This window comes from Nerophis ophidion, linkage group LG13 (genome assembly GCF_033978795.1).
Source record: "Nerophis ophidion isolate RoL-2023_Sa linkage group LG13, RoL_Noph_v1.0, whole genome shotgun sequence".
Classification (NCBI taxonomy): domain Eukaryota; kingdom Metazoa; phylum Chordata; class Actinopteri; order Syngnathiformes; family Syngnathidae; genus Nerophis; species Nerophis ophidion.
The window spans coordinates 60,769,228-60,796,727 of NC_084623.1; the positions used below are offsets into that span (position 1 = coordinate 60,769,228).

At 39.8% G+C, this 27,500-nt stretch overlaps 1 protein-coding gene and 1 pseudogene across 1 annotated transcript in view; both read left to right on the forward strand.

Annotated features, from left to right (window-relative positions):
- Positions 1-27,500, forward strand: part of LOC133564833 (pleckstrin homology-like domain family B member 1) — a 689,899-nt pseudogene that overhangs the window by 40,678 nt on the left and 621,721 nt on the right.
- Positions 1-27,500, forward strand: part of LOC133564839 (BCAS3 microtubule associated cell migration factor-like) — a 164,752-nt gene that overhangs the window by 3,669 nt on the left and 133,583 nt on the right. Inside the window, exons 2-3 of the mRNA XM_061919355.1 lie at positions 1,348-1,544; positions 2,275-2,372. Coding sequence (XP_061775339.1) covers positions 1,348-1,544; positions 2,275-2,372 — 295 coding nt within the window. The remainder of the gene's footprint in view (positions 1-1,347; positions 1,545-2,274; positions 2,373-27,500) is intronic.

Genomic DNA, 27,500 nt, shown 5'->3' on the forward strand with positions numbered 1-27,500 from the left:
TTCCAAATAAGTGTTTGATGAGCATTCCTCAACCTTATCAGTATTTATTGCCACCTTTCCCAACTTCTTTGTCACGTGTTGCTGGCATCAAATTCTAAAGTTAATTATTATTTGCAAAAAAAAATAAAGTTTATGAGTTTGAACATGAAATATGTTGTCTTTGTAGCATATTCAACTGAATATGGCTTGAAAAGGATTTGCAAATCATTGTATTCTGTTTATATTTACATCTAACACCATTTCCCAACTCATATGGAAACGGGGTTTGTACCTGCAAACATGGAGTTACTTGTATCAAACAGCAAATATGGAGTTAATTTTATTTACCAGCAAATATGGAGTTATTTTTCTCTACTAGAAAATATGGAGTTAACTTTATCTACCAGCAATTATGGAGTTATTTTTATTTACCAGCAAATATGGAGTTAGTTGTATCTGCTAGCAAATATGGAGTTATTGTTATCTATTTTATCCACCTTTTTTTTTTTGCAACAAAATGTCACATTTTTAATCAATGTTAAAAATGTTGTACACTTTTTTCCTGAAACTTGAATTGAAGTTGATTTGTTGTGCAACTAGTTGATGTGAAAGTGAAGTTGTTTCACTACAAATGAAGACATATTTTACAGCATTAAATCAACATTTTGCCACCAAACTCTGACTGGGATGGAGCTTAAGTGTCCACACATCAGCCTTTAGCTTCTTGTCAGTGACGCAGCAGGAAGGGGCTGGGAGTATGTTCAGTATATCTGCCGGGGGGAAGTGGTGTTCTTCTTCTTCTCTGCAGCAAGCAAACATGACTGCCCCCTGCAGGCCAACGCCTGAATCACAACAAAAGCTCTAAAAGCAGATGAGAGAAATCATGAATAATTCATGAAAATAGGAAAGGAGAGAAAGAATGTTGAAAAATGGTTGATAATCAGTTGTTGTCCTAAAGTCTCTGGACAAGTTGTCAGTTTCTGGAAATCTTTCTCTCAACTCCACTCTGGGTTGGATGACTTGTGTTTGTGTCATTCCTAGTTCCTGCAGTATCATTCCTAGTTCCTGCAGTATCATTCCTAGTTCCTGCAGTATCATTCCTAGTTCCTGCAGTATCATTCCTAGTTCCTGCAGTATCATTCCTAGTTCCTGCACTATCATTCCTAGTTCCTGCAGTATCATTCCTAGTTCCTGCACTATCATTCCTAGTTCCTGCAGTATCATTCCTAGTTCCTGCAGTATCATTCCTAGTTCCTGCACTATCATTCCTAGTTCCTGCAGTATCATTCCTAGTTCCTGCAGTATCATTCCTAGTTCCTGCAGCACTGCACACATTGTTAAGTTGTATTCCCGACTGTGTTGCTGCAGGTGGAGATCGTGACTCACACCGGTCCACATCGCCGCCTGTGGATGGGACCACAGTTTCAGTTCAAGACCATCCACCCTTCAGGCCAGACCACCGTCATTTCCTCCTCGTCCTCGGTCCTGCAGTCTCAGGGTCCGCCTGACGCCCAGCAGCCTCTCCTGGACTTTGACACGGACACCCTGGACTTGCACAGTCTGAGGTAGCAAAACTCTTTCTGGTATCGATCTGCCAAGAAACAACACCAGCGTTTGTCTCCCAGGGTCTTGGCGTCATGTAGTAAGAGTTGTGTACTAAACTACATCGTGACTGGGCACGCTCAGACCACGCCCCCTTAGAAAGTATTCATGTGTCTGACATCTGCAGACTCTGTCCAATCACAGGTCAGTAGGAGGGGCTTGTTCTTAAGGATTCCAGCCAATGACGGAGGAGTAAGACTAAAATTGCTAGATCTCCAAGAAGTGAACACAGGCGGAAGTGAAAAAGAAACGGTCGGGTCAGGAAGAAGATGGGTGTGGCCAAAACAGACCGCAGATCAAGTAGTCCTGATAGTCGCCGCAATGATATGTCAAACTTTAAAAGAGGGGACCACCCCCAATAACAAATATGATCTGTGTAATTGACAACAATGTGTTGGTACAGTAGCCTGCTAACAGCCAGATTAGACTTTCCATGTTTGCTTTGCTATCTTTTACATTGAAACATGTCAAAAAAGACACAAGAAATTCAATGTATTATTACAACTCGGGAGAGCTTTGTTGTGTGGGTCATTAATGTGTCGCAAGCCCAGGTGTCGCTCACCTGAGCTCTTCAACGCTTTGTTGTGTGGGTCATTAGTGTGTCGCAAGCCCAGGTGTCGCTCACTCTTCATACGCACCCTGCTTACCTGAGCTCTTCAACGCCACTAACGCCACATGTGCTTGGGTGTTTAGGATCCAGCCGCTGCGTTCGGATCCAGTCAGCATGCCCGGGTCTTCGGGGCTGCCGTCCGACCGTCAAGGACAGGTGAACATCATGGACGCCGGACCAGGTAGGAACCTCAGTCTCTTCTTCTTGGCTGCTGCTTTTCTACGAGTCTTGTCCATTGTTGCCGTACTCTTCTGGTTCTGTACCTGGTCCTCACTTGCACCCAGGAACAAGACCAGCTGTTGGTGTTCACTTGGCTGGATGATGTAGGCTGGATGATGTAGGCTGGATGATGTAGGCTGGATGATGTAGGCTGGATGATGTAGGCTGGATGATGTAGGCTGGATGATGTAGGCTGGATGATGTAGGCTGGATGATGTAGGCTGGATGATGTAGGCTGGATGGTGTAGGCTGGATGATGTAGGCTGGATGATGTAGGCTGGATGGTGTAGGCTGGATGATGTAGGTTGGATGGTGTAGGCTGGATGGTGTAGGCTGGATGATGTAGGCTGGATGATGTAGGCTGGATGATGTAGGCTGGATGATGTAGGCTGGATGATGTAGGCTGGATGATGTAGGCTGGATGATGTAGGCTGGATGGTGTAGGCTGGATGATGTAGGCTGGATGATGTAGGCTGGATGATCTAGGCTGGATGATGTAGGCTGGATGATGTAGGCTGGATGATGTAGGCTGGATGATGTAGGCTGGATGGTGTAGGCTGGATGATGTAGGCTGGATGGTGTAGGCTGGATGGTGTAGGCTGGATGATGTAGACTGGATGGTGTAGGCTGGATGATGTAGGCTGGATGATGTAGGCTGGATGATGTAGGCTGGATGATGTAGGCTGGATGGTGTAGGCTGGATGGTGTAGGCTGGATGATGTAGGCTGGATGATGTAGGCTGGATGATGTAGGCTGGATGATGTAGGCTGGATGGTGTAGGCTGGATGGTGTAGGCTGGATGATGTAGGCTGGATGATGTAGGCTGGATGATGTAGGCTGGATGATGTAGGCTGGATGATGTAGGCTGGATGATGTAGGCTGGATGATGTAGGCTGGATGATGTAGGCTGGATGATGTAGGCTGGATGATGTAGGCTGGATGATGTAGGCTGGATGATGTAGGCTGGATGGTGTAGGCTGGATGATGTAGGCTGGATGATGTCAGATGCCTCCAAAGATGTGTGCTGGATGATGTCCTGGTGGTCACGTTGCTGGTTGTGACAGGAAGTTGTAAGATGTGAGGTGACAGTCTAGATGTGTGAGGTGACAGTCTAGTAAGATGTGAAGTGACAGTCTAGGACAAAGCTGGGCAAAATGAAGATTTCCAACCTGGTCCTCCAGATGTTCTACATCATTTTTTCAGACCTGTAAGATGAAAAGTGTATTTTCCATGATGATGTGCACTCAACTTTTTAAATGACTGTAAGTCTTCAACTCTAGAAAGTCTTTCAATGCTTGAAATCTGCACTTTTATAGCAGTTACTACGGTAACCGAGGTCACAGCAGAGTGGGCGGGGCTTGTTTTCAGCCCCAAACACCTGTGTCAGGGACAGATGTGGAAGCAGATTTCTGCATAAAAGTGATATGTCATATTTTAGAAATGTCTGCATAAGAGTGATGATATATGATATTATAGTTGTTTATTACACTTTGCATTCATATTTTGCTTGATTGTAGGAGGAGAAGATGATGATGTGTTGTTAATATTCAGTCTTTTATGGTTCATAGTTAATATTGTACATTTCTCTATTTTCTGGCTGTCCCATTCAGTACAAAACTGTAAAATTCCATTCCGTTTTTTTTTTTTTTTTTAGGTTGTCTGTCATAACTTTTAGAACATTGTGACTTTTGGTGTTAGTGTTCCTGGAAAAAGGAGCCAAACACACTTACTGTACAGATAAATAAATGTATATTTACTGTAACATTTATACAGGTTGGCCCCCAGACACATTTGTTTCTCTCACTGTGGCCCCCGAGTCCAAATATCTGGTGTAGAAGGTCCATGGTTTAGTAATTGCTTCCTTGCTGCTTCCTGGAGCGTGTGCAGAGACAGCAGCAAGGATGCTTATCAACAGGCCGGACATGTCACTGCCTGGCGCCACCCACTATCTGCTGCCATCTTTTATCTCCAGCGAGGATACCACAATCAGCACAGTGTTTAGTGGCCATGTGACAGGAAGTGGGAATACAACACAAACGTTGGAGCAGAAGGTGTCCATGGTGGACCTGGAAGTCAGTCGCTCTCCTGCCGTCTTATCTCAGACCCTACTCTCGCTTCTCAGACCCTACTCTCGCTTCTCAGACCCTACTCTCGCTTCTCAGACCCTACTCTCACTTCTCAGACCCTACTCTCGCTTCTCAGACCCTACTCTCGCTTCTCAGACCCTACTCTCGCTTCTCAGACCCTACTCTCGCTTCTCAGACCCTACTCTCACTTCTCAGACCCTACTCTCACTTCTTAGACCCTACTCTCGCTTCTCAGACCCTACTCTTGCTTCTCAGACCCTACTCTCGCTTCTCAGACCCTACTCTCGCTTCTCAGACCCTACTCTCACTTCTCAGACCCTACTCTCGCTTCTCAGACCCTAATCTCACTTCTTAGACCCTACTCTCGCTTCTCAGACCCTACTCTCACTTCTTAGACCCTACTCTCGCTTCTCAGACCCTACTCTTGCTTCTCAGACCCTACTCTCGCTTCTCAGACCCTACTCTCGCTTCTCAGACCCTACTCTCGCTTCTCAGACCCTACTCTCGCTTCTCAGACCCTAATCTCACTTCTCAGACCCTACTCTCACTTCTTAGACCCTACTCTCGCTTCTCAGACCCTACTCTTGCTTCTCAGACCCTACTCTCGCTTCTCAGACCCTACTCTCGCTTCTCAGACCCTACTCTCACTTCTCAGACCCTACTCTCGCTTCTCAGACCCTAATCTCACTTCTTAGACCCTACTCTCGCTTCTCAGACCCTACTCTCACTTCTTAGACCCTACTCTCGCTTCTCAGACCCTACTCTTGCTTCTCAGACCCTACTCTCGCTTCTCAGACCCTACTCTCGCTTCTCAGACCCTACTCTCGCTTCTCAGACCCTACTCTCGCTTCTCAGACCCTAATCTCACTTCTCAGACCCTAATCTCACTTCTCAGACCCTAATCTCACTTCTCAGACCCTACTCTCGCTTCTCAGACCCTACTCTCGCTTCTCAGACCCTACTCTCGCTTATCTGCACTTTCCCTGAGGTGATGGGACGCCATCTGCACTCACACACACACACACACACACACTCACACACACACACACACACACACACACACTCACACACACACACACACACACGCTACAGTGTAGCGCTACTGTTGTCCTCCGAGTCCCAGCAAGAATGTTTCCGTCTGACTCGCTCCACACAAAGAATGTTTGTGCACTAATTCTTAACATGTCGCCTTCGCTTCCTTTTGCTTTAGCATCAGAAGATTGTGTGTCAGCATCAGAAGATTGTGTGTCAGCATCAGAAGATTGTGTGTTAGCATCAGAAGATTGTGTGTTAGCATCAGAAGATTGTGTGTCAGCATCAGAAGATTGTGTGTTGGCATCACAAGGTTGTGTGTTGGCATCATAAGGTTGTGTGTTAGCATCAGAAGGTTGTGTGTTAGCATCACAAGGTTGTGTGTTAGCATCACAAGGTTGTGTGTTAGCATCAGAAGATTGTGTGTTAGCATCACAAGTTTGTGTGTTAGGATCAGAAGGTTGTGTGTTAGCATCAGAAGGTTGTGTGTTAGCATCACAAGGTTGTGTGTTAGCATCAGAAGATTGTGTTATAGCATCACAAGTTTGTGTGTTAGCATCAGAAGGTTGTGTGTTAGCATCAGAAGGTTGTGTGTTATCATCATAAGGTTGTGTGTTAGCATCATAAGGTTGTGTGTTAGCACAAGGGTCCCTGACACAAGACTGAAGCTTAGAGGTGACAGAGCTTTCGCTGCTGCTGCTCCCAGGCTCTGGAAGGACCTACCTCTGAGTATTAGACAAGCCTCCTGTCTTCCTCTTTTTAAATCTCTCTTAAAAACATACTTTTATTCCTTGGCTTTTAAGACTGAGTGATATCCATCCTGCAATGGCGCCCCATTATACACCTGCTGTCAACCTGTTTTTATGTTTTGTTTATTTATTTTTGATCATGTTCTGTTTGTGTTGTGTTGTTTACTTCGGTCCTGGTATTATCTTTTAATCGGTCCATTGTACATCACTGTGGGTACCACTGTGGTACATTTGAAATGTGCTTTGTAAATAAAGCTGATTTGACTTGATTTAGCATCACAAGGTTGTGCGTTAGCTTTATGATGTTTTGTTGTGGACTTGACCTGTACAAGCAGCAGCCTTCCCAGCATGCCTTGCAGCATTTAGAAGGAGGTGTTTATTGTTGGGTGAAGTTGTAAGTAAAGTAGTACATCAAGTAGAAACATCCTCTTTTTATTGTGGGCTCCAGCTTCTCTAAAAACAGGCTTTGTTTGTTTTACCCAATAGAAGTACATCAACGTGAAGTACATGAAAGTGAAGTACATGAACATGAAGTACATGCACATGAAGTACATGAACATGAAGTACATGCACATGAAGTACATGCTCATGAAGTACATGAACGTGAAGTACATGAACGTGAAGTACATGCACATGAAGTACATGAACGTGAAGGACATGAACGTGAAGGACATGAACATGAAGTGCATGTACCTGAAGTACTTGACGATGAAGTACATGAACATGAAGTACATGAAGATGTTTATCAAATAATCTTGCATTCTTTCTTGTTTCTTATAGAGGAGTTGTTTGGAATTTGCACAATTTTTGTACATTTTAAAATGGTGAGGTCATCAGATGATCCATATATGGTATACATTTACCCATAGTACTTTGCACGAGTCCACCATTGTAGTCCTCGTTGTCGTCCTTGCTCTTCTCTCCCTTGTTGTTGTGGGGCAGACTGTCTCGTATGTGCACATGCACATGTTGCCATGTCTCAGACATTTGTTGTTGTGGGGCAGACTGTCTCGTACGTGCACATGCACATGTTGCCATGTCTAAGACATTTGTTGTTGTGGGGCAGACTGTCTCGTACGTGCACATGCACATGTTGCCATGTCTAAGACATTTGTTGTTGTGGGGCAGACGGTCTCGTACGTGCACATGCACATGTTGCCATGTCTAAGACATTTGTTGTTGTGGGGCAGACTGTCTCGTACGTGCACATGCACATGTTGCCATGTCTCAGACATTTGTTGTTGTGGGGCAGACTGTCTCGTACGTGCACATGCACATGTTGCCATGTCTCAGACATTTGTTGTTGTGGGGCAGACTGTCTCGTACGTGCACATGCACATGTTGCCATGTCTAAGACATTTGTTGTTGTGGGGCAGACTGTCTCGTACGTGCACATGCACATGTTGCCATGTCTAAGACATTTGTTGTTGTGGGGCAGACGGTCTCGTACGTGCACATGCACATGTTGCCATGTCTAAGACATTTGTTGTTGTGGGGCAGACTGTCTCGTACGTGCACATGCACATGTTGCCATGTCTAAGACAGAGTAGCCTACACTTGTCACTTATATCTCTCAGTAGACTCGCTATGGACGTGCTAACAAGAACAACATGGCTGACGGGGAGAGGACACTGTCGAAGTGGAGGCACGTAAAGAAAGGGACACATCCTGAAGAGAGGCTGAGAAATATACACTATATACACTATATATACATATACTTTTTTATTTATTCATTATATACTACACTATATACAATATATACACTATATACATATACTACACTATTTACAATATATACACTATATACATATACTACACTATGTACAATATATACACTATATACAATATATACACTATATACATATAATACACTATATACAATATGTACACTATATACATATAATACACTATATACAATATATACACTATATACATATAATACACTATATACAATATGTACACTATATACATATACTACACTATATACATATACTACAATATATACATATAATACACTATATACAATATGTACACTATATACATATACTACAATATATACATATAATACACTATATACAATATGTACACTATATACATATAATACACTATATACATATACTACAATATATACACTATATATATACTACACTATATACAATATATACACTATATACATATAATACACTATATACATATACTACAATATATACATATAATACACTATATACAATATGTACACTATATACATATAATACACTATATACATATACTACAATATATACACTATATATACACTACACTATATACAATATATACACTATATACATATAATACACTATATACAATAAATACACTATATACATATATAATATACATGTATCGCACGTGATATCGCACACAAAAAAATGGGCTGCCGGACTGCTTGTATCGCACATGATATCACACACAAGTTAACAGGCTGCAGGACTGCTTGTATCGCACATGATATCACACACAAGTTAACAGGCTGCAGGACTACTTGTCTCGCACGTGATATCGCACACAAAAAAATGGGCTGCCGGACTGCTTGTATCGCACATGATATCACACACAAGTTAACAGGCTGCAGGACTACTTGTATCGCACGTGATATCGCACACAAGTTAACAGGCTGCAGGACTGCTTGTATCGCACGTGATATCACACACAAGTTAACACGCTGCAGGACTACTTGTATTGCACATGACATCATACAGAAGTAAACAGGCTGCAGGATTACTTGTATCGCACGTGATATCGCACACAAGTTAACACGCTGCAGGACTACTTGTATCGCACATGATATCACACAGAAGTAAACAGGCTGCAGGACTGCTTGTATCGCACGTGATATCGCACACAAATTAACACGCTGCAGGACTACTTGTATCGCACATGACATCACACAGAAGTAAACAGGCTGCAGGACTGCTTGTATCGCACGTGATATCGCACACAAGTTAACACGCTGCAGGACTACTTGTATCGCACATGATATCACACAGAAGTAAACAGGCTGCAGGACTGCTTGTATCGCACGTGATATCGCACACAAATTAACACGCTGCAGGACTACTTGTATCGCACATGACATCATACAGAAGTAAACAGGCTGCAGGATTACTTGTATCGCATGTGATATCGCACACAAGTTAACACGCTGCAGGACTACTTGTATCGCACATGATATCACACAGAAGTAAACAGGCTGCAGGACTGCTTGTATCGCACGTGATATCGCACACAAATTAACACGCTGCAGGACTACTTGTATCGCACATGACATCATACAGAAGTAAACAGGCTGCAGGATTACTTGTATCGCATGTGATATCGCACACAAGTTAACACGCTGCAGGACTACTTGTATCGCACATGATATCACACAGAAGTAAACAGGCTGCAGGACTGCTTGTATCGCACGTGATATCGCACACAAATTAACACGCTGCAGGACTACTTGTATCGCACATGACATCATACAGAAGTAAACAGGCTGCAGGACTACTTGTATCGCACGTGATATCACACAGAAGTAAACAGGCTGCAGGACTGCTTGTATCGCACATGATATCACACAGAAGTAAACAGGCTGCAGGACTGCTTGTATCGCACGTGATATCGCACACAAATTAACACGCTGCAGGACTACTTGTATCGCACATGACATCATACAGAAGTAAACAGGCTGCAGGATTACTTGTATCGCATGTGATATCGCACACAAGTTAACACGCTGCAGGACTACTTGTATCGCACATGATATCACACAGAAGTAAACAGGCTGCAGGACTGCTTGTATCGCACGTGATATCGCACACAAATTAACACGCTGCAGGACTACTTGTATCGCACATGACATCATACAGAAGTAAACAGGCTGCAGGACTACTTGTATCGCACGTGATATCACACAGAAGTAAACAGGCTGCAGGACTGCTTGTATCGCACATGATATCACACATTTCAGGTGCAAGCTGATATCACCCCCCTGGCCACCAGGAAGAGGTATGGCATGGTGTGGGTTGAGCGGTCGCCATGACGACGTGTGCAGTGAGAAGCTGCCATTGTTGGCTGTGAAAGATGACTTCCTCATTCCTGCATTCCACCTTCAAAGAGCAGCCACCTGTTGCTCCAGATTCCTTTTGCACTTTCCAATATGCACTTAGTCCTGTAATCCAAACCCTGCCATCAGTCCGAGGGCCACATAGTGGCTCCTTGTGCTGCCGCTGACAACACCTTTTGTCCCCGCCGGAGAAGATGGTCGCCACCCGATCCTGCCTTGGAGTCCGACGCTCTCATTTCCCCAGACCTCCCCCCCCCCCCCCCTCGCCTCGGTCTTCCTCCCCGCATCCTCAATGGGCGCCTTTGTCACCTGCCGGCCCTCAAACACACCTCGGGGTGTGTGTGTGTGTGGGGGGGGGGGTCTGACTGGACCAGGGCTCCTTGTGTGTTGTCATCAAGTGGACTTCACCAACCTGTGGAAAAGAGGAAGTCCAGAACTGCTGGGTTTACTGGACTCTCCTAGACCTTGGAAGACTTTCAAGAAGTCGTCTCCATCTGACCCCAGCTGACCTTTGGTTTTCACAACAAATGCAGAAGTCTGCCATTGTTGTCGTGGCCTCACATTCTTTCCATCTTTGTCTTGCACACCTTTCATGAAGTCAGGTGGCAACCTCACCTGCTGAGGGACACCTGCCAGCAATGGCGGGGTCTGGGGCCACTAACTGAAACTCCTGCAGTGACAATAGAAGTTTTTGAAAAAGATTCTGCTCTCCAAAATCCAAACCATTAGAATTGATCCACTTCCGTCTCACCAGAAGTGAGAAGATCTCCTCATGGAGTTGAAGAAACTGAGCTCACCTGACATTTGTTGCTGGATTCAGGATGAAGTCCTGGGAGAAGTGGAGGTGTGTCCACTAATTGGAAAGTTTCTGTCAGCCGTTGCAGGCACTTGAAATCTGCCACAAATGATGGAAGAGCGCTGGCTGCTCAGACTTGTGAGGGTTCTGAAATAAACACCAAATTGGAGAACATCTTGGGGAAGCTTTCGCTCTGCAAGGCAAAATGATGATCAGTTTGAGAGACGACAAACCTTTGGAGTGTCTTTGCTTTCCCGACCAAAACCGTCCTGAGGGACCATTTGGCCGTGCCGTAAACACCCCAGTGAGACCATCCCAGCGAAAGACACCTGGGATGTAGACTCTGTTCCATGGTCTGAACTCCCAAGCTTATGGACAAACACACAGATTGCAAGTCTCAACTTTTAGTCTGTCAGAAGTGTGTTTTGTGCGCTACTTTAGTCTTCCATTTATCTTTCCTTCTTACTTCTTTCACAGGCCGACTTCTTCTGCGTACCTGGATCATACTGTACTCTACTGTACTCTACTGTACTCTACTGTACACTGTACGTCTCTTCTCTAAGGACTTTACCAATAACTATTTGGTGTCATTTTTCAAGTTGTATTTTATTTTAATCCCTTTGGTTCATTTTGCATACAGTAAGAAACAAAATGCTCATTAAAACTGCTTCACTAACTTCACACCTTCTTATGGATGATAACACACCTTCTTATGGATGATAACACACCTTATGGATGATAACACACCTTCTTGTGGATGATAACACACCTTATGGATGATAACACACCTTCTTATGGATGATAACACACCTTCTTATGGATGATAACACACCTTCTTATGGATGATAACACACCTTCTTATGAATGATAACACACCTTCTTATGGATGATAACACACCTTCTTATGAATGATAACACACCTTCTTATGGATGATAACACACCTTCTTATGGATGATAACACACCTTCTTATGGATGATAACACACCTTCTTATGGATGATAACACACCTTCTTATGAATGATAACACACCTTCTTATGGATGATAACACACCTTCTTATGGATGATAACACACCTTCTTATGGATGATAACACACCTTCTTATGGATGATAAGACACCTTCTTATGGATGATAACACACCTTCTTATGGATGATAACACACCTTCTAATGGATGATAACACACCTTCTTATGGATGATAACACACCTTCTTATGGATGATAACACACCTTCTTATGGATGATAACACACCTTCTTATGGATGATAACACACCTTCTTATGGATGATAACACACCTTATGGATGATAACACACCTTCTTGTGGATGATAACACACCTTATGGATGATAACACACCTTCTTATGGATGATAACACACCTTCTTATGGATGATAACACACCTTCTTATGGATGATAACACACCTTCTTATGGATGATAACACACCTTCTTATGGATGATAACACACCTTCTTATGGATGATAACACACCTTCTTATGGATGATAACACACCTTCTTATGGATGATAACACACCTTCTTATGGATGATAACACACCTTCTTATGAATGATAACACACCTTCTTATGGATGATAACACACCTTCTTATGGATGATAACACACCTTCTTATGAATGATAACACACCTTCTTATGGATGATAACACACCTTCTTATGGATGATAACACACCTTCTTATGGATGATAACACACCTTCTTATGGATGATAACACACCTTCTTATGGATGATAAGACACCTTCTTATGGATGATAACACACCTTATGGATGATAACACACCTTCTAATGGATGATAACACACCTTCTTATGGATGATAACACACCTTCTTATGGATGATAACACACCTTCTTATGGATGATAACACACCTTCTTATGGATGATAACACACCTTCTTATGGATGATAACACACCTTCTTATGGATGATAACACACCTTATGGATGATAACGCACCTTTTGGATGATAACACACCTTCTTATGGATGATAACACACCTTCTTATGAATGATAACACACCTTCTTATGGATGATAACACACCTTCTTATGGATGATAACACACCTTCTTATGGATGATAACACACCTTCTTATGGATGATAACACACCTTCTTATGGATGATAACACACCTTCTTATGGATGATAACACACCTTCTTATGGATGATAACACACCTTCTTATGGATGATAACACACCTTCTTATGGATGATAACACACCTTCTTATGGATGATAACACACCTTCTTATGGATGATAACACACCTTCTTATGAATGATAACACACCTTCTTATGGATGATAACACACCTTCTTATGGATGATAACACACCTTCTTATGGATGATAACACACCTTATGGATGATAACACACCTTCTAATGGATGATAACACACCTTCTTATGGATGATAACACACCTTCTTATGGATGATAACACACCTTCTTATGGATGATAACACACCTTCTTATGGATGATAACACACCTTCTTATGGATGATAACACACCTTCTTATGGATGATAACACACCTTCTTATGGATGATAACACACCTTCTAATGGATGATAACACACCTTCTTATGGATGATAACACACCTTATGGATGATAACACACCTTATGGATGATAACGCACCTTTTGGATGATAACACACCTTCTTATGAATGATAACACACCTTCTTATGGATGATAACACACCTTCTTATGGATGATAACACACCTTCTTATGGATGATAACACACCTTCTTATGGATGATAACACACCTTCTTATGGATGATAACACACCTTCTTATGGATGATAACACACCTTCTTATGGATGATAACACACCTTCTTATGGATGATAACACACCTTCTTATGGATGATAACACACCTTCTTATGGATGATAACACACCTTCTTATGGATGATAACACACCTTCTTATGGATGATAACACACCTTCTTATGGATGATAACACACCTTCTTATGGATGATAACACACCTTCTTATGGATGATAACACACCTTCTTATGGATGATAACACACCTTCTTATGGATGATAACACACCTTCTTATGGATGATAACACACCTTCTTATGGATGATAACACACCTTCTTATGGATGATAACACACCTTCTTATGGATGATAACACACCTTCTTATGAATGATAACACACCTTCTTATGGATGATAACACACCTTATGGATGATAACACACCTTCTTATGGATGATAACACACCTTCTTATGGATGATAACACACCTTCTTATGGATGATAACACACCTTATGGATGATAACACACCTTCTTATGGATGATAACACACCTTCTTATGGATGATAACACACCTTCTTATGGATGATAACACACCTTATGGATGATAACACACCTTCTTATGGATGATAACACACCTTCTTATGAATGATAACACACCTTCTTATGGATGATAACACACCTTATGGATGATAACACACCTTCTTATGGATGATAACACACCTTATGGATGATAACACACCTTCTTATGGATGATAACACACCTTCTTATGGATGATAACACACCTTATGGATGATAACACACCTTCTTATGGATGATAACACACCTTCTTATGGATGATAACACACCTTCTTATGGATGATAACACACCTTATGGATGATAACACACCTTCTTATGGATGATAACACACCTTATGGATGATAACACACCTTCTTATGGATGATAACACACCTTCTTATGGATGATAACACACCTTCTTATGGATGATAACACACCTTCTTATGGATGATAACACACCTTCTTATGGATGATAACACACCTTCTTATGAATGATAACACACCTTATGGATGATAACACACCTTATGGATGATAACACACCTTCTTATGGATGATAACACACCTTCTAATGGATGATAACACACCTTCTTATGGATGATAACACATCTTCTTATGGATGATAACACACCTTCTTATGGATGATAACACACCTTCTTATGGATGATAACACACCTTCTTATGGATGATAACACACCTTCTTATGGATGATAACACACCTTATGGATGATAACACACCTTCTTATGGATGATAACACACCTTCTTATGGATGATAACACACCTTCTTATGAATGATAACACACCTTCTTATGGATGATAACACACCTTCTTATGGATGATAACACACCTTCTTATGGATGATAACACACCTTCTTATGGATGATAAGACACCTTCTTATGGATGATAACACACCTTCTTATGGATGATAACACACCTTCTTATGGATGATAACACACCTTCTTATGGATGATAACACACCTTCTTATGGATGATAACACACCTTCTTATGGATGATAACACACCTTCTTATGGATGATAACACACCTTCTTATGGATGATAACACACCTTCTTATGGATGATAAGACACCTTCTTATGGATGATAACACACCTTCTTATGGATGATAACACACCTTCTTATGGATGATAACACACCTTCTTATGGATGATAACACACCTTCTTATGGATGATAACACACCTTCTTATGGATGATAACACACCTTCTTATGGATGATAACACACCTTCTTATGGATGATAACACACCTTCTTATGGATGATAACACACCTTCTTATGGATGATAACACACCTTCTTATGGATGATAACACACCTTCTTATGGATGATAACACACCTTCTTATGGATGATAAGACACCTTCTTATGGATGATAACACACCTTCTTATGGATGATAACACACCTTCTTATGGATGATAACACACCTTCTTATGGATGATAACACACCTTCTTGGAGTTGGACACAGACTGCATGACAGTGTTAGTATTATCAGCAGCAAGTACATGACGTGTGTGTGTGTGTGTGTGTGTGTGTGTGTGTGTGTGTGTGTGTGTGTGTGTGTGTGTGTGTGTGTGTGTGTGTGTGTGTGTGTGTGTGTGTGTGTGTGTGTGTGTGTGTGTGTGTGTGTGTGCATTGCCAGGGGGCAGTGAAGCCTGAGCAGCTGCTCCATGTAGTGACTGAACAGACACCAATGTGTCAGGCATCTGCCACGCGTTCACCTTCTTGCCTGCCAACACACTGGACTGTCTGTCTGTCTGTCTGTCTGTCTCTGTGTGTGTGTATGTGTGTGTGTGTGTGTGTGTGTGTGTGTGTGTGTGTGTGTGTGTGTGTAGCATTTTGGTTTATATTTCTCTATGTTTTTAATTGCATGTTGCAGTTATTAAACAGCAGATGAAACAAGTGTGGCTGTTTTTACAAAGTTATTATAAAGGTATTACAAGGTTATTACTAAGTTATTACACATTTTACAAGGTTATTGCAAGGTTATTACAGGGTGATTAGGTTATTAAAGTTGTTACTGGGATATTACAAAGGCATTAGTTACTACAAGGTCGTTACAAAGTTATTACACATAAATACAAGGTTAATACAAAGTGATTGCAACATTATGAGTGTTATTACAAAATTCTTACAAGGTTATTACAAAGTCATCAGGTTATTAAAAGGTTAGTACAAGGTTTTTACAGTTATTACGTTTTTAAGTTATTACAAGGTTATTATGTTATAAGGGTATTATAGGTTATTACAAAGTTTGTACGCATAATTACAAGGTTATTATTATGTTATTACAAAGTTGTTACAAAGCTATTGCAAGGGTATGAGGTTAATACAATGTTGTTACAAGGTTATTCCAAGGTTGATACAAAGTTATTACAAGGTTATTAGGTGTTTACAAGGTTTTTAGAAAGTTATTACAAAGTTTTTACAAGGTTATTACAAAGTTTGTAGGCGTAATAACAAGGTTATTATGTTATTACAAAGTTGTTACAAAGCTATTGCAAGGGTATGAGGTTAATATAATGCAGTTACAAGGTTATTCCAAGGTTGATACAAAGTTATTACAAGGTTATTAGGTTTCTACAAGGTTATTAGAAGGTTATTACAAAGTTATTACAAGGTTTCTACAAGGTTATTACAAACTTGTTAGGTTATTACAAGTTTATTACAATGTTATTACAAGGTTATTAGAAAGTCTGCCTCAAACTGAAAACAAAGACTGATGCATAAAGTGAAGTTGTTGTTGTTGTGTAATGTGTGTGTATATCATGTTTATTATATACCATATGTATATTATGTATTATATCATATAATGTATAGTATATATCATACAGTATATCATTTTAATATTCCTGAAGGAATAAATAAAGTACTATCTAATCTGATCTAATCTAATGTATATTGTATATCATATAGTGTACATTAAGTATCATGTATATTAAATATCATATCATTGCGTCTCATGTATATTATCATATATCATGTCCTGTATAGTATATTATATATCATATATCATATCATGTATATTATGTCATATTACATCATGTATATTATATATCAAATCATATTATGTATATTATATATCATGTCATATATTATGTATATAATATATCATATAATGTACATTATATATCATATATATATGTACATTATATATCATATAATGTACATTATACAGTATGCATTATACATCATATTATACACCATGTATATTATATATATATATATATATATTATGTGCATTATATTCATCATATAATCCACATTATACATCGTTATATATCATGTATATTATGTCATATTACATCATGTATATTATATATCAAATCCTATTATGTATATTATATATCATGTATATAATACATCATATCATGTATATTATATATCATATAATGTACATTATACAGTATGCATTATATATCATATTACATCATGTATATTATATATCATATCATGTACATTATATATCATAACATTCATCATATTTTGTACATTGTATATCATTATATATCATATTATATATCAAATGCATGTACATTATATTTCATATCATACATCAAATCATATATATTATATACCATATGTATGTTGTATATCATGTATATTCTATATGATGTATATTATATATCTGATCATGTATATGGTGTATATGACACATCACGTACATTATATAGCCTAGCATTATGTATATGGTGTACATGACATATCACGTACATTATATAGCCTAGCATCATATATATGGTGCATATTATATATCATATCACGTACATTATATAGCCTAGCATTATGTATATGGTGTATATGACATATCACGTACATTATATAGCCTAGCATCATGTATATGGTGTATATTATATATCACATCACGTACATTATATAGCCTAGCATCATGTATATGGTGTATATGACATATCACGTACATTATATAGCCTAGCATCATGTATATGGTGTATATTATATATCACGTACATTATATAGCCTAGCATCATGTATATGGTGTATATTATATATCACGTACATTATATAGCCTAGCATCATGTATATGGTGTATATTATATATCACATCACGTACATTATATAGCCTAGCATCATATATATGGTGCATATTATATATCACATCACGTACATTATATAGTGTAGCATCATGTATATGGTGTATATGACATATCACGTACATTATATAGCCTAGCATCATATATATGGTGCATATTATATATCACATCACGTACATTATATAGCGTAGCATTATGTATATGGTGTATATGACATATCACGTACATTATATAGCCTAGCATCATATATATGGTGCATATTATATATCACATCACGTACATTATATAGCCTAGCATCATGTATATGGTGTATATTATATATCGTATCACGTACATTATATAGCCTAGCATCATATCGGCACGACACAGATGAACAAGCTAGTGTTGTGTTGACATGAAGCGTTTGTGTTGTGTATCGCACTAAACACATTTTGATATCAGAAATCCGTCCGATCTCATCAAAAATACAAGTGTGATGATACATGTTTTCATGTAAAATGTGTGATATAACTGTGTGTGATATCATTTGCGATACAACCTACAGCGTGTTTACTTGTGTGCAATATCATGTGCGATACAAGCAGAGTGTCTAGTTTTACAAAGTTGACGGACAGTTAATATCTCAACACAACATTCTTCTATTTTACTAAGGTCATTTATAAAAGGTAATATATATATATATATATATATATATATATATATATATATATATATATCTATATATATATATATATTGCAGGTAAAGACTAATAGATTGTCCATTTATCTATCCGGTGTGTGTGTGATTGTGTGTGTGTGTGTGTGTGTGTGTATTGAGATGTTATCTTTCAGCTGCTCCCACAGAGGCAGCTTTTGTGTATTGATTCAGAGGAGCTAGAGGCCCCGCCCCCTTCAGGTGACAACAGGTATTGTCCCCACCCCCTACAGGTGACAACAGATTTTGTTTATGCAGCTTTTATATGTGTGTGTGTGTGTGTGTGTGTGTGTGTGTGTGTGTGTGTGTGTGTGTGTGTGTGTGTGTGTGTGTGTGTGTGTGCGTGCGTGCGTGCGTGCGTGCGTGCGTGCGTGCGTGCGTGCGTGCGTGCGTGCGTGCGTGCGTGCGTGCGTGCGTGCGTGCGTGCGTGCGTGCGTGCGTGCGTGCGTGCGTGCGTGCGTGCGTGCGTGCGTGCGTGCGTGCGTGCGTGCGTGCGTGTGTGTGAGATTGCCGTATCCATTAGTAAGATACAAACATGTTCCAAAGTTGACTTCCTGTTATCATGGAAATAATTGTGTTTTATTAATGTTTTTGCTATTAATGATTGTGTTATTAATAACTGTTATTAATGATTGTGTTAATAATGATTGTTTTATTAATTATTCTGTTAATAATGATTGTGTTATCAGTGATTATGTTATTAATGGTTGTTTTATTAATGGTTGTGTTATTAATGGTTGTGTTATTACTGGTTTATTCCACCAGTCTGTGAAGTGTAATAACAACGTAACAAAGTGGTCTCAGTGTCAGATGAAAGGTGTCCTGTCTGGTCTGGTTGAAGGTGTCCCAGCTGTCATATCTACCCATGGATGGATGATGAGTGGAGAGAGAGAGAGAGAGAGATAGATAGATGAGTGAATTGATGGATGGATGGATGGATAAGTGGATATATAGATGGATGATGAGTGGATAGCTGGATGGTTGAGTGGATTGATGGATGAAAGGATGGATGGATGATGAGTGGATATATGGAAGGATTAGTGGAGAGATGGATGGATGAGTGGCTGGATGGATGTTTGATGAGTGGATAGTTGGATGGATGATGGAAGGATGTGATGTTCACCAGTGACATGGAGGTGTGAAGTTGTGTCTTCTGTGACTTAGTGAAGATGTAGAAGATGTGACTCAGTGAAGATGTAGATGATGTGACTTAGTGAAGATGTAGAAGATGTGACTTAGTGAAGATGTAGATGATGTGACTTAGTGAAGATGTAGAAGATGTGACTTAGTGAAGATGTAGAAGATGTGACTTAGTGAAGATGTAGAAGATGTGACTTAGTGAAGATGTAGAAGATGTGACTTAGTGAAGATGTAGAAGATGTGACTTAGTGAAGATGTAGAAGATGTGACTTAGTGAAGATGTAGATGATGTGACTTAGTGAAGATGTAGAAGATGTGACTTAGTGAAGATGTAGAAGATGTGACTTAGTGAAGATGTAGAAGATGTGACTTAGTGAAGATGTAGAAGATGTGACTTAGTGAAGATGTAGAAGATGTGACTTAGTGAAGATGTAGAAGATGTGACTTAGTGAAGATGTAGAAGATGTGACTTAGTGAAGATGTAGAAGATGTGACTCAGTGAAGATGTAGATGATGTGACTTAGTGAAGATGTAGAAGATGTGACTTAGTGAAGATGTAGAAGATGTGACTTAGTGAAGATGTAGAAGATGTGACTCAGTGAAGATGTAGATGATGTGACTTAGTGAAGATGTAGAAGATGTGACTTAGTGAAGATGTAGATGATGTGACTTAGTGAAGATGTAGAAGATGTGACTTAGTGAAGATGTAGAAGATGTGACTTAGTGAAGATGTAGAAGATGTGACTTAGTGAAGATGTAGAAGATGTGACTTAGTGAAGATGTAGAAGATGTGACTTAGTGAAGATGTAGAAGATGTGACTTAGTGAAGATGTAGAAGATGTGACTTAGTGAAGATGTAGAAGATGTGACTTAGTGAAGATGTAGAAGATGTGACTTAGTGAAGATGTAGAAGATGTGACTTAGTGAAGATGTAGAAGATGTGACTTAGTGAAGATGTAGAAGATGTGACTTAGTGAAGATGTAGAAGATGTGACTTAGTGAAGATGTAGAAGATGTGACTTAGTGAAGATGTAGAAGATGTGACTTAGTGAAGATGTAGAAGATGTGACTTAGTGAAGATGTAGAAGATGTGACTTAGTGAAGATGTAGAAGATGTGACTTAGTGAAGATGTAGAAGATGTGACTTAGTGAAGATGTAGATGATGTGACTTAGTGAAGATGTGACTTAGTGAAGATGTAGAAGATGTGACTTAGTGAAGATGTAGATGATGTGACTTAGTGAAGATGTGACTTAGTGAAGATGTAGAAGATGTGACTTAGTGAAGATGTAGAAGATGAGACTTAGTGAAGATGTAGAAGATGTGACTTACTGGAGATGTAGAAGATGAGACTTAGTGAAGATGTAGAAGATGTGACTTACTGGAGATGTAGAAGATGAGACTTAGTGAAGATGTAGAAGATGTGACTTAGTGAAGATGTAGAAGATGTGACTTAGTGAAGATGTAGAAGATGAGACTTAGTGAAGATGTAGAAGATGTGACTTACTGGAGATGTAGAAGATGTGACTTAGTGAAGATGTAGAAGATGTGACTTACTGGAGATGTAGAAGATGTGACTTAGTGAAGATGTAGAAGATGTGACTTAGTGAAGATGTAGAAGATGTGACTTAGTGAAGATGTAGAAGATGTGACTTAGTGAAGATGTAGAAGATGTGACTTAGTGAAGATGTAGAAGATGTGACTTAGTGAAGATGTAGAAGATGAGCCTTAGTGAAGATGTAGAAGATGTGACTTACTGGAGATGTAGAAGATGAGACTTAGTGAAGATGCAGAAGATGTGACTTAGTGAAGATGTAGAAGATGTGACTTAGTAAAGATGTAGAAGAGGAACAATAGAATTTGTCTGACAGTGAGGAACCCCACTGGTCATATCACACAGTATCAACTCTGTGTGTGTGTGTGTGTGTGTGTGTGTGTGTGTGTGTGTGTGTGTGTGTGTGTGTGTGTGTGTGTGTGTGTGTGTGTGTGTGTGTGTGTTGTCACTGGCAGCTACATGTGACATTTCCAATCCACGTTTGCAGCAAAGTGTTTCCATGTTGTCCTGCGGTGGTCCCTCAGTCCTTCAGTCCTTCAGTCCTTCTTGTCCTGTAATTGCTGCTCCTCTTCATCATTAGTCTCAGTCTTGTGTGGACTCTTCTAGTCTTGGCAGCCTGCTAGCATGCTGTTAGCATTTACACATCATCTTAGCAGGGTCTTACCAATATGTAGCCATGATGTTAGCATGCTGTTAGCATGCTGTTAGCAGGATGTAGACATGATGGCATCTTACTTAGTCATCATCATGTCTCCCCTTCCCCCGGTCCTCTGAGGCGTCCATGAAGGAGGTTAGAAGTGCATCCTTGCTAACGAGGCTACGGCGCCTGGGAGAAAGACAACCCCCCCCCCATTCATGCACTAATCCAATAAATGAGGAGCAGTGTCACACGGACACACACACTTGTCCTCACAGACCCACAACATGTGTGACACCACCACCACCACTAGGGGAAGCTGCCCTTAGTTCTTTTATAAATATTGCAATAAAAAATATCTTTACATAAATTAGTCGCACAAGTCGTAGATATTTGTGTTATTTATTTATTTCTTTACATACTTTAATTGTGTCCAAACACTGTGTCCGTGACAGGGCAGTAAAACGGCCGATCAAACAAAACGTCAGTCATGGTCATGGACCCATTAGCTGTAGCTGCGCAAGCTAGCTTTCCAATCAGCTATTCAGACTCAATAACTCCACCTGTGGGGAATATACTGACTCACTAACTCCACCTGTGGGGAATTTACTGACTCAATAACTGATGATTGTAAACAATGTTGAGATGTGAGGAGCTCCACAACCCGTGACATCACGCGCACATCGTCTGCTACTTCCGGTACAGGCAAGGCTTTTTTATTAGCGACCAAAAGTTGCCAACTTTATCGTGGATGTTCTCTACTAAATCCTTTCAGCAAAAATATGGCAATATGGTGAAATGATGAAGTATGACACATAGAATGGAGCTGCTGTCCCCGTTTAAATAAGAACATCTCATTTCAGTAGATCTTTAAGGAGCAGAGCTTCCTGCTGTGAAATGAAAGTAAAGAAGAAAAAAGAAGAAAATGTGGGAAGTAGTTATTGGAGACATTGTTTGGTTGAGAGCACGCAGCACAACAATCAACATTTACAACACAACACACACACACACACAACACACACACAAGATGACGCAGCGGAGGAGAAGTCCGGAGCAGAGCAGGCAGGAAAAGTGTGCAAAAGCAGGAAACAATTTGGTGCTTGTGAAGCCAAAGCGTTTCCTTCTGGGTGTTGTTGACCTACTGGGTGTTGTTGACATACTGGGAATAGTCAGAGAGAAGATTGTATCCTGCAAAATGTTTATGTAGCACACGTTAGTTCCTTGAAACTTCCTGTCAGCACGCACATTGTTTATCTTCTTATCTACGTGTAATGTTGAAGATTGTTTATCTTCTTCTTATCTACGTGTAATGTTGAAGATTGTTTATCTTCTTCTTATCTACGTGTAATGTTGAAGATTGTTTATCTTCTTATCTACGTGTAATGTTGAAGATTGTTCTTAAAGTGACACACACACACACACACACACACACTGACTTTAGTTGTTCTTAAAGTGACACACACACTGACTTTAGTTGTTCTTAAAGTGACACACACACACACACTGACTTTAGTTGTTCTTAAAGTGACACACACACTGACTTTAGTTGTTCTTAAGGTGACACACACACACACACACACTGACTTTAGTTGTTCTTAAAGTGACACACACACACACTGACTTTAGTTGTTCTTAAAGTGACACACACACACACACTGACTTTAGTTGTTCTTAAAGTGACACACACACACACACACACACACACTGACTTTAGTTGTTCTTAAAGTGACACACACACTGACTTTAGTTGTTCTTAAAGTGACACACACACACACACTGACTTTAGTTGTTCTTAAAGTGACACACACACTGACTTTAGTTGTTCTTAAGGTGACACACACACACACACACACTGACTTTAGTTGTTCTTAAAGTGACACACACACACACTGACTTTAGTTGTTCTTAAAGTGACACACACACACACACTGACTTTAGTTGTTCTTAAAGTGACACACACACTGACTTTAGTTGTTCTTAAAGTGACACACACACACACTGACTTTAGTTGTTCTTAAAGTGACACACACACACACACTGACTTTAGTTGTTCTTAAAGTGACACACACACACACACTGACTTTAGTTGTTCTTAAAGTGACACACACACACACACTGACTTTAGTTGTTCTTAAAGTGACACACACACTGACTTTAGTTGTTCTTAAAGTGACACACACACACACACTGACTTTAGTTGTTCTTAAAGTGACACACACACACACACTGACTTTAGTTGTTCTTAAAGTGACACACACACTGACTTTAGTTGTTCTTAAAGTGACACACACACACACACACACACTGACTTTAGTTGTTCTTAAAGTGACACACACACTGACTTTAGTTGTTCTTAAAGTGACACACACACACACACACACACACACTGACTTTAGTTGTTCTTAAAGTGACACACACACTGACTTTAGTTGTTCTTAAAGTGACACACACACACACACACACTGACTTTAGTTGTTCTTAAAGTGACACACACACACACTGACTTTAGTTGTTCTTAAAGTGACACACACACACATACTGACTTTAGTTGTTCTTAAAGTGACACACACACACACACTGACTTTAGTTGTTCTTAAAGTGACACACACACACACTGACTTTAGTTGTTCTTAAAGTGACACACACACACATACTGACTTTAGTTGTTCTTAAAGTGACACACACACACACACTGACTTTAGTTGTTCTTAAAGTGACACACACACACACTGACTTTAGTTGTTCTTAAAGTGACACACACACTGACTTTAGTTGTTCTTAAAGTGACACACACACTGACTTTAGTTGTTCTTAAAGTGACACACACACACTGACTTTAGTTGTTCTTAAAGTGACACACACACACTGACTTTAGTTGTTCTTAAAGTGACACACACACACTGACTTTAGTTGTTCTTAAAGTGACACACACACACACTGACTTTAGTTGTTCTTAAAGTGACACACACACTGACTTTAGTTGTTCTTAAAGTGACACACACACTGACTTTAGTTGTTCTTAAAGTGACACACACACACACACACACTGACTTTAGTTGTTCTTAAAGTGAAACACACACACTGACTTTAGTTGTTCTTAAAGTGACACACACACACTGACTTTAGTTGTTCTTAAAGTGACACACACACACTGACTTTAGTTGTTCTTAAAGTGACACACACACACACTGACTTTAGTTGTTCTTAAAGTGACACACACACACACTGACTTTAGTTGTTCTTAAAGTGACACACACACACACTGACTTTAGTTGTTCTTAAAGTGACACACACACACACTGACTTTAGTTGTTCTTAAAGTGACACACACACACACTGACTTTAGTTGTTCTTAAAGTGACACACACACTGACTTTAGTTGTTCTTAAAGTGACACACACACACACTGACTTTAGTTGTTCTTAAAGTGACACACACACTGACTTTAGTTGTTCTTAAAGTGACACACACACTGACTTTAGTTGTTCTTAAAGTGACACACACACACACACTGACTTTAGTTGTTCTTAAAGTGACACACACACACGTACTTTAGTTGTTCTTAAAGTGACACACACACACACACTGACTTTAGTTGTTCTTAAAGTGACACACACACACACTGACTTTAGTTGTTCTTAAAGTGACACACACACACACTGACTTTAGTTGTTCTTAAAGTGACACACACACTGACTTTAGTTGTTCTTAAAGTGACACACACACACACTGACTTTAGTTGTTCTTAAAGTGACACACACACACACTGACTTTAGTTGTTCTTAAAGTGACACACACACACACTGACTTTAGTTGTTCTTAAAGTGACACACACACACACACACTGACTTTAGTTGTTCTTAAAGTGACACACACACACACTGACTTTAGTTGTTCTTAAAGTGACACACACACTGACTTTAGTTGTTCTTAAAGTGACACACACACACACTGACTTTAGTTGTTCTTAAAGTGACACACACACTGACTTTAGTTGTTCTTAAGGTGACACACACACACACACACACTGACTTTAGTTGTTCTTAAAGTGACACACACACACACTGACTTTAGTTGTTCTTAAAGTGACACACACACACACACTGACTTTAGTTGTTCTTAAAGTGACACACACACTGACTTTAGTTGTTCTTAAAGTGACACACACACACACTGACTTTAGTTGTTCTTAAAGTGACACACACACACACACTGACTTTAGTTGTTCTTAAAGTGACACACACACACACACACTGACTTTAGTTGTTCTTAAAGTGACACACACACTGACTTTAGTTGTTCTTAAAGTGACACACACACACACACTGACTTTAGTTGTTCTTAAAGTGACACACACACACACACTGACTTTAGTTGTTCTTAAAGTGACACACACACTGACTTTAGTTGTTCTTAAAGTGACACACACACACACACTGACTTTAGTTGTTCTTAAAGTGACACACACACACACACTGACTTTAGTTGTTCTTAAAGTGACACACACACTGACTTTAGTTGTTCTTAAAGTGACACACACACACACACACACACTGACTTTAGTTGTTCTTAAAGTGACACACACACTGACTTTAGTTGTTCTTAAAGTGACACACACACACACACACACACACACTGACTTTAGTTGTTCTTAAAGTGACACACACACTGACTTTAGTTGTTCTTAAAGTGACACACACACACACACACACTGACTTTAGTTGTTCTTAAAGTGACACACACACACACTGACTTTAGTTGTTCTTAAAGTGACACACACACACATACTGACTTTAGTTGTTCTTAAAGTGACACACACACACACACTGACTTTAGTTGTTCTTAAAGTGACACACACACACACTGACTTTAGTTGTTCTTAAAGTGACACACACACTGACTTTAGTTGTTCTTAAAGTGACACACACACTGACTTT